This window comes from Priapulus caudatus, unplaced genomic scaffold (assembly GCF_000485595.1).
Source record: "Priapulus caudatus unplaced genomic scaffold, Priapulus_caudatus-5.0.1 Scaffold368, whole genome shotgun sequence".
In the NCBI taxonomy this organism is placed as follows: domain Eukaryota; kingdom Metazoa; phylum Priapulida; class Priapulimorpha; order Priapulimorphida; family Priapulidae; genus Priapulus; species Priapulus caudatus.
In genome coordinates, this window is record NW_014577429.1 from 75,274 (window position 1) to 86,058 (window position 10,785).

The following is a 10,785-nucleotide window of genomic DNA, read 5'->3' on the forward strand; positions in this document are numbered from 1 at the left end:
TATATATAATTAATTTCGCCTACTATTTACTGATTACTCTATCGTGGTGTCCAGCTACTTGACCATTAAACTCAACTGTCAGTTTGAGATCATGTCGTATAACTGCATCGAATAGCAGCCTAAACAGTTATATTTACCATGGAAAAATCTGTACAAACATACATCGCACGTGACCTTTAATGAACGGGACGTTATACTGAAACTCTGGCAATCCTCTATACAGGTTAATACGAAGTTTGAGACGTAGAATAAGTAACTCTTCGTAGGTAGCCCTTCGCTGCGCTACGGGCCGGTTTTACATGGGTAGATTGCTACGTGTACCTATCGGTTCAGGAGTACGGGTGGCCAAAATTATATTGCAGGGTTCTCGGGCAGACAATATCGGCTTCTTTGACCAATAAAACTATGCAGACTGTGTGTAAGTCGCGTCGTTGGTGACGGCCGTGGTGGCAGCTGTGGATGGGGTGTGTGCGTGTGCGCGTGCGCGTGCGCGTGCGCGTGTGTGTGTGTGTGTGTGTGTGTGAGCTCGCGCGCGCGTGTGTGTGTGTGTGTGTGAGTGAGTGTGGGGGGCTGTTACCGCACGGGGCCACCATGTGTGGATGGCCCGCTGCCGTGGTGCCATCCCCGCGCCGCTGCCGCACTGCGGATGCTCTTCGTTCGTAAACAGCCCAAGGTGTTCGCTCGCTGGCCGTTTGATAGCGCCGCCCGAGCTTCGCCGCGACGCGAATCCCACACGTAGAGCGCGCCGCCAGCGAGCCGAGATGTTGTGCTTACGACCATATTGTCAAAACACACCCCGCGGCCTTTGCAAAGTTTAGATGTCAGTTTGCGTAACGCGAAGCGCGCGCAAAAAGTGAATAATGCTTATTACGGCCGCCATGATGGCCGCGAAAAAAATGGCCGCTGCTCTTAATTCAACACAAATGTTGTTTTAGAATGCTCGGCTGCGATTCCGGCCGGCCCGGCTGGATCACAGCCGCCGAAACTGTTCAAATTTGCTACCAAATGACTTATACAAATAAACGATCGACTTCTCGGTGTCCTAATTAGCTGCATGAACTTGTAAACAGATCGGAAGGCTGTTGGTTCAGGCGGCGGCCTTATTGCAACCATCCGCCGTCGCCGACGAAGCGTGGTCGGGTTAGTCGCCGGCTTGTCGCCGACCGACGCGCGACACGTAACAGTCTCCGTAGCGCCGCCTCCCGCCGCTCGTCGGCGCTATACTCTGCCTACCCGCGGCTTCCGGCGTGCCGGCGTGCCATCCGCTTCCCGCGGAAACCGGACGACGAGGTCGGGAAGAAATCTCGCGCGTCGTGTGGTGTATGTGTGTGCGCAGCATGTTGAGCAGCGGGCGCCGCTGTGATCTCGGTTTCGTCTCCCGTCCCGCTGCCAGCGGCGTAAGGGAGAGGGGGGGTGTCCTGTGTTTTATATTAGTTTACCCTCCTCCACCTGCTCCCTGTGCTTCTGTTCCTCCTGCTGCTTCTCCTGCTCCTCCTTTCTCTTTATCCCCCTCCACCTGCGTCTTCCTGCTCTTCATGTTTCTGCTCCTCCTCCTTTCTCCTCCTTCTCCCCTGCTGCTCCTTGTGCGTTTCCCGCCTTCTTTCTTATCATGCTCACTTTCATTGCATGTTCTCCCGGCACAATACCCAGCTGTTGCATGTTAAAAAAAACACTGACTGCTGAGTTGATCTCTCTGAATGAGAAATATCTATAATACCAGGGGAGTTGAGTGGGGGTTGGAGCTGAGGGTATGCGTTGACGTAGCATGGAGGAAGAAAGTATAGGTGGGGTGTGTGAAATGCATACGCGGAGTAGATTGGTGGAAGGGTCGGGTGGCCAGAATAGCTGTGTGTCGCGCGTCCCTGGTATCCTATCATCGCAGTGCAGTCGAACATTAAGTTGATGACAGACGATCGCAACATCGTATTGCTGGCTCGGTTCGCGATTGAGAAAGCAAGCAAACGCATTGAGCGGTTCAAAGAAGGTAATAAAAAAAATCTAGCCCTAATTATTCAAAGCTGATTTGTCACGGGCTGTGTTCGACCTCAGCACTTGCTTCCGAGGCGATGCAATGCACGCGCGGTAAAAAGTGAGAGTGCTGAGCTTCGCACTGAAACCCACTCGCCATTAATGCCGCCACTAAACCTGTCGTCGCTATTATCGGCAGTGATCTTGGCCGCCATCTTGGCATCGTCTGCTGTTCATGTCGGAAAACTTATCGGCTGCGCCATTTGAGATGTACGGACAAGATCACGGGGGAAAAAGATGGGCGCGTAAAAACGCAGAGAGCAAAAGAGTTGAGTTGCTAGTTTAAACTGCCGAATGAATTGCCGACGTGTGAGATTGCGGTGAGGCAGTACTGGGTGCATTTTCTCTACGAGCGTCTCTATTGACGAGCGTGAGCCCGCAGGCGGTGAGTGATGATATATCACTATAAGCGGAAATGCAGTGAGTTGCCATATCACTTTGTGTAAGGTGACAGTCACTGATTGTATCGCTGTGACCCACGAGCAGTGAGTTGATCATATTTTTGTGTGTGAGACCCACGATCAGTGAGTTGATCATATCATTGTGTGTGAGACCCACGAGCAGTGAGTTGATCATATCACCGCAGGAAGTGAGTGATTATATCACTGTTGGTCCGTCACATATAGGATCAGCAAGTTCACCGGCAATTGACCGTTCACTGACTGATAATTGCTGCATTATTAATAGTCGCCGGTCTCATTCGTCTATTTCTCACGCTCGCGACATTTTTTCCGACTGAAATCAAAAACGAGCTAGTCGCGTGTTTCATGCGCGTGCGGTGTTGCGCGGGCGGGTCCAGGGGGGGGGGCGCTCGCTTGGTGACAGCCACTACGTTCTTTGTGTAATGAATTCACATCAGTGTAACACGTCAACTCCCCGCTGACATCCATGCAAACTGACTTTGACGAAATTAGCTTAGCTAAGAGGTACAAATTGTGCTAGTTTGTTGCATGTTTTAACAACAAATCAGCCCGTACATATTAATTAGGCCGGGTACGTAATTACGAACATCTTAATGTATCGATTTCAGTTAATGCATGCCCTTAAAAGGTTATAATAGTGATTTCATCGATCAGGCACGGCGGGTAATGCGGCAGCCACCGCTTTTCCAGATAATGCTCCAATATACACACGGTCGCGTGAACGTTAGTGTCAATGTTCTCTAGGGTTTCTTGTTAAGAAATATTTCTATAGGCAAAACAATCAAAACACGTGCGGTAATTTCACGGCCTTCCCGCCAGGTGGCCTGCGCTGCTGTCATTGAAACGTCATGAGAATAATTTTAGCAAGCACAGTCCAGATGTAAGTAATTGTACATTTTTTTAATTAGCATTTATTAACATGTATTTTTTAGCTATTGTTCTGTTGTTTTTTTCAGCGCCGATAGCATCCATATTTTGGATGGATGAAGAACTAGGAAGCGAAATATTCTTGGACGGTAAGTACCAGCTATTAACGCTTATAATTAACGCGACTTCGTTCTAGCATATCTTCTCTGGTTATATAGGCTGACAAACATAATAATTTTATTTACTATTCTTGTGGGTGAAATGCATAGTTATACCGCATATGCTTTAAATGTTACTGAGAGTTGAGTGTTATTTGTGTGACTCATGTTGTATGTGTTACCTACATAGTAAGACAGAAATATGCTGCTCCTGGGTACACCTGTTTTGTCAGCGCGTATCTGATAGCTTACATAATAAGACAACAATTACAAACTACGTAATAACAACAATTATAATCATAATAATATTAATGATACATTATACTCGAAGTAAAATGTACGTTAAGAGTAAGAACACTAGTTTAGCTTTCTGTAGGTTTTTTCAGTTATGTTGTCTAATCAGTTTTCAAGGATTTTACAATATCAAGAATAATTCATACCTGATTAAATATTACCAGCAGATGTTTATTAGAAATGGCCATATCACTTGCTCAGCCTCTTGCAATGATGACTTGTATTTTAATATCAAAGGAATTTTTTACACTTTATACCGCTTATTCGGTACCAAATATTTTGTAATTCATGTAATAATATTTAATTACTAATTATAATATTTTCTTAATTATTACGTTATATTAAAATATTAACGCATACCGCTAACGCCATGCACGACATTTAAACATCAACGACAATCAATGCATTGAAGTGATTTGTGAGCAATGAAAGTCTTACGTTATACGTATAAGGCCATAACATAAAATATGTGTCAGGAAGAGAAGTATTACAGAGATGTGCGCACTGTTTGTGAAAATATTCTATTTAGGATAATAGTGCCGAATATGTTATTTATACATATATAGTGAGTGTACAGCGCATGTGCGCGTGTACTAGTGTGAAAATACATAATGGTGTGTGAATTTCCCTAAACCGACCAGTTAGTGATAAATTATCGTGTGAATATGTTGGCAAAGGCACAGGCCAAGGACAAGTGGAAATTCACATGCGAAGTTGTGCCAACTTGCAGCTCTAGCTAATGTAGTTGTTCTAAATTTTCACTAATGGCGGAGGTCATATGAGCAAGGCCGACTGTCAGGAGAGGCGTGCGTGTTTCATTGGGAAGATAGCTCTTGAACTGGCTGGTTGAAGGGGAAACTAAGTGTTATATGTGTACGTGCGTGCCCGTATGCATATGCTGTGTGTACTCGAGAGTGAGGGGGCGATGGGATTGGGGGAAGAAAGCAAGATAGAGAGCAAAATATAGGTGTTAGGAGCATGAAGTCTGGCATGCTCCATTTGAGCCATGATTTTATATCGCTGCCTCTCTAGTTGTGCTGTTGTTTCATCCAGCGTGATAAACGTTGTGGATCTATGTACATATATGTGTTAGCGTTTAATTTAATAACGCTCTCATTAAGTGTTATCTAGTCTGGTGCCTTCATCAGTGACTCTAATAAGCACGTTCTAGGGCGCACAGAGTAACTCTTAGCGCGGATTCAGCATGCGATTGCATGGATTTTCGTATTGGGTAACAAACACACCTTGATTGATGTTGTCCGAGTGAACGGAAGCTTCGCTAAGTCGCCGCTCAATCACATCATGCTCAAAGGCCCACGGAGGCGCAGTGTGGTCCACTCGAGTCGAGCTTTCCTAGTCAGTTAGTTCATTTACTCGAGAGCATTGGCCGCGGATTTGGCAGCGCTAAGTCGTCGCAATCTGCCGCCGTGTTGCAGTGATAGCGGCGGTCAGTGATAGTCCCCCATTCAGCGGGCGGACAGTGCGCGGACAGCGCTTTTCACACCTCGCGCTTGGCATCCCGCATGGCGTGTAGAATGCGCGCCTGTAGTTAGCTGGCTCAAGCAGCCTCGCTCAAGCGCTCAATGGCAAGCGCGTGAAGATGCCTTCACCGTTGTCTCGCCGCTTCTTCTTCTTCCGCAGCGAGCGGCTTGTTGTTGTTGCAGAGAAAGGGCATCAACGCGGTTCCCACCTCCCATTTTTCGCGTGTATGCTATCAGTCTCTATTTCTCTCGCTCTCTCTCTCTCTCTCTACTCGCGGCTCTTTCACGCACATATATACTTACACATACCGGCGCACTCGTACGTGCGAGAACACCGGGCACACGCACGCACACATACACGCACATACACACACTCCCGCACGCACACATAAACACACACATACACATGCGCGTGCACGCACGAACGCACGTACTAAATCTCTCTCTACCTTTACCTCTCACTTTCGCTTTGTCGCTATTCTGCTCTCTTCCATACTCTCCTTCCTCCCCCTTTGTCATTCTTTGCCGTTCTGCCCTGCTCGTCTCCCTCGTTTCTCTCACATCCCCTCCCCCCTCTCTCTCGCCCTCTCTATTTCCCTCTCTCTCGCGCTCTCTTTCTATACATATCTTTCCCACTCTCTCTTTCTCTCTGCGAGCAGTTTAGAGGAGAGCTCATGTTAAGTGTACACGCCTGTAATCCGGTGTGAATTGAGTGATTGGGAGCCAAGGCTTAGGAGGCCCCGGTATCGCGTGAGGGAGCCGTATATAATGCGCAGCTACGCTAGCTGAATTCACTCAATTAGGCTCGGCCGCCAGTCCGCGCGACCCCAGCGTGTGGACTTAGACGTCAATGGTGTTGACGGAGTCTCTTTTGGTGCCGCTGAAAAGTTGTTGCGGGGAATGAATTCGGCTAAACGAGACGAGGCGAGGGAGGCGGACGTGATTGATCGTAGGGGCACGTTGGGCGCGTAGAAGTGCGTTTCGTCTGTAAAGGGATGGAGGTCGCGGTGGTACGCCTCTGCGAGGTGGGCGGGGAGAGGGTGGTTCATTCTTCTCTATATGCGTTGGTGGCTAGGGTTTTCTAGAGTTCGTGAGCTCGGGATGTGTTTCCCGTGTACGGTAGGGATGGGGTTTCGTACAGGGGTGTGTTTGGTTTGGATAGGTTTGCGTGCAAGAGTATGTTTATATATGCGTGTGGTATAAAACAAGGTAAACCACATGGGAAATTCATTTTAGCACTATTTAAATGCCATATGTAGATTACAAACAATGCTTGAAAATATAAATCTATATAATATATATATAAATAATGAGCAGTTTTACGTACGAATAATGAAGCTATTCATTTGGTTTGTTTGAGGGGGGGGGGTCGATTAGGGTTCGTCTCGTTGTGTCCGGATGTGAATAAGAATTGCTTTTGTTGTATTGATTCAGAGACCTTTCTCAAGAAATAATCTCGCTTTCTCACTCCCTCTCTCTCTCTCTCTCTCTCGTCTCTCTCTCTCTCTCTCTCTCTCTCTCTCTCTCTCTATATATATATATATATATATATATATATATATATATATATGTATATAATATCTAAGAAGATATTTAGCTAGGTAGTTTCTTTTATTTTCTATGGATGCATGCTTTATAGTTTAATATCAAGGCTGTCAAACGGGTTTGCAAGAAATATGCAAGAAATTTCAAGAATGGGTATCCAAGAAACGGGTATGCAAGAAATTTCGAAACGAAATCGTTAATAGCATTATGAATATTAGTGGTAACTTCATGACTAAATACGCTCCGTAACAGCAGCAAGTTAACCAGACCCACGCTGCATTACTAATGAGGTAATTAGTTAGCACACACAGTGAGCACGGTGAGGCACACGTAATAGGGGGCAAGTGACGGGTGCGTGCGCGTCTGCGCGTGGCACGGTGTTGACGCTAGCTATCTCATTGTCGCGCAGGGAAAACAGTGAGTGCTGGTCAACGAGCAAGTACTCGTCCGTCTGCTCTGGCGGTATTTATAGATTCCACACGGGCCAGCGGCGATGTGCCCGGAGTACACGCCAAGTATGTGCCGTCTTCTTCAGCATGGCCTTCTTTCGGCCGAACAACAGAGGTTACTATGGCTTAATTCGAATAGATTCCACGGGAAAGTGCGGCTATTTGCCGCGTAGGGCAACCAGTTGTTCCCAAAGGCCGGGGCGATATTTGTTGTGATGCTTTTGTGGAGAGTCGGGCCTATTCGTTGCAAAGTCCACGTATTTGTTGTACCGCGGTGGGAGAGTCCACCTATTTGTTCTGCTGCCATCGGAAAGCCTCGGCTGTTTGTTCTGCTGCCATCAGAAAGTCCTGTAGAGACCTCTTGATGTGCAGAAAGAGAGAGGCTTAGGACAGCACGTCCTCGGGCGGGCTGAGAGGTGTCGGCGGCCAGATGAAAGAGCGCGTAGATTGTCGGCCCTCGCACCTGGTCCATCTTAATGTCCACTCGAAGGGTCAGTGTGGCCAGTGCCACTTGGAAAAACTAACAGCCGACTAATTAGTGCTCCCGCTCGTGCAGCCTCCCTCTCCTCCTCCTCGGTGCGCATGCGCGTAAACACGGCTACCCTGTTGCCGTGTCGCTGTCAGCGGCATGCCGGGGTCGGCAACAGATTCGATGTTCCATAATTATAATTATCATTGATTCAAATTGTTTGCTCACTAGAATGATCATTCATCCAAAAAATTTTTGTTAGAGTCATAATAAACTAGGGTTTACATTCCGTATTCATAAGAATAGTAATTTTAATCGTAATGATAATAATTAATGGTGTGTCACTGGTGATAATTACCAAAAACAGAAAGTAACCGACGTCACATCCACCCGCCCGTGAGCGCAGCCGCAGCGTCCGTGATTTACACGGAGCAGTTGAAATCAGTGTGCTGCATGTATCAGCGCATAGCATGATTCGAAATACGAGAAGCTCTTCTGTGTCGAACAGTGATATACTCTGTGGCGCTGAAATGTCTCGCGTCGATCGGCGCCGTATAGCGTCCGTCCGTGCGCATCGTGTTTCAGACGTGGCTCAGAATTTGCGCTGCTCGCGCAGATGCGCCCGATCTCTTCAGCGACAAAACTGCCATTACGGCTTCTCTTACAAGGTTAATGGAGGTGCGTCGAATTGTATGGAGTTGAGTTAATTCCATTACCATCGGCTATCGTAAACGGGCTGCGGGAAAACTGAGACAGATACTCCAATTAAGCCGAATTTAAGTCCATCATTATTCCTCCCATCGTTTTAGGTATTATCCAATCGGGCCGAATTTCTCCGTGAAGTTTTCGGCGCGTCGTAGGTGCGCGCAGCAATAACGCCCTCGGCCCGACATACGCCTGCTACGTGCGCCCGCCGTGTCTTTCTTCCTCCCAAAGTAGTTTTTAAATCTTTAAATCAAATTAAGTCACGTTAAATGCAAATATTTTCTCAAATCTATATCCAATTTTCCGTGCTTTCATGCAATGGCGCGCAATTGGATTCGGCACGGGTTCGTCACGGACGAGGTTACTTGCGCGTTCCTACGCTTATCTGCTACTCATATCCACTCATGCTATCACGGGAAGATGGCGGATGGCAGCCGCCGCCGGACGGCAGCACCTATGCACGTTAAACGAAACAATGATTATGTTATCAGCTAGTTCTTTTACATTTCATCGACGCGAAGCAAGTCAGGCGCAAACACGCGCGGTCGGCTAATAATAGATGGTGTGTCAGCTGCAATTTCTTCCTGCTAGTTTTCTTATGTTTCGATATCGTAATAGAAATGTAATGGGTGAAGACATGTTGATAGATCTCTTATATTCCCAATTGACAGCGGTGGCGTAATAGAGGATGAAAATTGAGAAGTTTCCTTTTTACTCATATAAGCAAATAACAGCGTATAATATAAAGGGGAAAATCTTTAAAATCTTCGTTTATTGCTGCAAACAAATGAGAGTATAATAAGGTGGGTGTTGAATATGAGCGGTCTCTCTAATAGCCCTATATGCAGATGTGAAATTTGATATAGAGTTTCTTATATTCATGTATATATGCATAATGCTATTGACACTATAATAGGTGTTAAAAATGGCCAATGCTTCTTATATTCATATAGGGTACTTATAACGTAATAAAGGGTATACGGAGATAAAGACTTATCGTATTACAATATGACAATGGCAGTTTAATAGCCCGTGAAAATTGACATTTTCTCAACATGCCAATGACAGCGTAATTGGCGATGAAAATAGGAATTTTTATATTCTTACATGCAAGTGAAAGAGTAATGGTAAGAGAAAAATTGTAAACTATTTTATATATTCTTATTTGCAAGCACATTGCAATAGGAAATAAAAGTATGCAGTGAATTTCTTACATTCTAGAAAATATACGTATTAGTTTTTATATTCATATTAATGAGACCATGGTAATAGTAAGCAAAAGTATACGATATGTTTGGTATATTCTTGAAATTATACAAAGTATTTTTTGCTCCTATACGTGTTATCAGGAGTGTATAATGTAGATCTATATTATACAGTTCTGATGTTATCACAGCATACTAATGAGTAGAATTCACAATGTATTTTTTGTTCCTATGCATGTAACACAGCGTAATAGCGAGAAAAATAGACATAAAGTCTCTTTATTCCCACGCGATGTTACGACGTAACGGCGTTGCAGCCTAGTAAAGAAAGTATTATTTCTCATGTAAATTTAGTGTTTTCCCATATAGACAACGTGTGTTTTTTTATATTGCGATACGCTAATGGCAGCGTAATAGGTGGGCGCAGCCGACCAGTAATTACCCCACGTCCGTTACCATGGCAACGAGCTAGCGGACCTCACATAGGTGCTTCAGCTGAATAACATTAGCGTGGCGTGCACACCGCGCTCACACAACATTTGGCTAGTCGGCTTTGTACGGGGACGCCCGCGTGCGTGTGCGCGCGCGTGCGTGCGCGTGCGTGCGTGAGCGAGCGCAACTCGTAGATGCGGCATCATCGCGCGGCGTGCGCGTTGCTTGCATGTGTGCCTCAGCGAGCTGAGGCCGGGCCCGAGGAGTGACGGCGGCTCTATTACCACGCGATTACTCCCCCGTCGCTGCACTCGTTATTCTCGCCCACCTAATTAGAATTACCTCACCGCTGGACAGCCGTATCATTAACCGGCACGCCATAGCGAGTCAAGTGGGTGTGTGATGTGATTTTTTAACTGCCAAAAGCGCTCGAGAGCCCCCGTCGGCGGTACAATCGGCCGACGCTTGGCTTGGGCCGCGACGACAAGAGGGATCCCGGGGTGGAGCCGGCCGGGGTGCTGACATCTGCATATGTCGCTCGTTGCAAACTGGCAAATGTGATAATGACCCGGGTCGTGTGTTGCATGTGCGTGCGTGCGTGGGAGTGAGTGCGTGCGTGTGTGTGTGCATGCGCATGTTTGTGTGTATACGTGTGTGTGTGTGTGTGTGTGTGTGTGTGTGTGTGTGTGTGTGTGTGTGGTGTGTGTGTGGTGTGTGTGTGGGGGGGGGG

General features: G+C 46.6%; 1 protein-coding gene across 2 annotated transcripts in view; it reads left to right on the forward strand.

Annotated features, from left to right (window-relative positions):
- Window positions 1-10,785, forward strand: part of LOC106809615 (COBW domain-containing protein 1-like) — a 95,906-nt gene that overhangs the window by 6,514 nt on the left and 78,607 nt on the right. For both annotated transcript variants that reach the window (XM_014812762.1, XM_014812763.1), the window contains exon 5: window positions 3,407-3,466. In XM_014812762.1, the coding sequence (XP_014668248.1) occupies window positions 3,407-3,466 (60 nt within the window). The remainder of the gene's footprint in view (window positions 1-3,406; window positions 3,467-10,785) is intronic.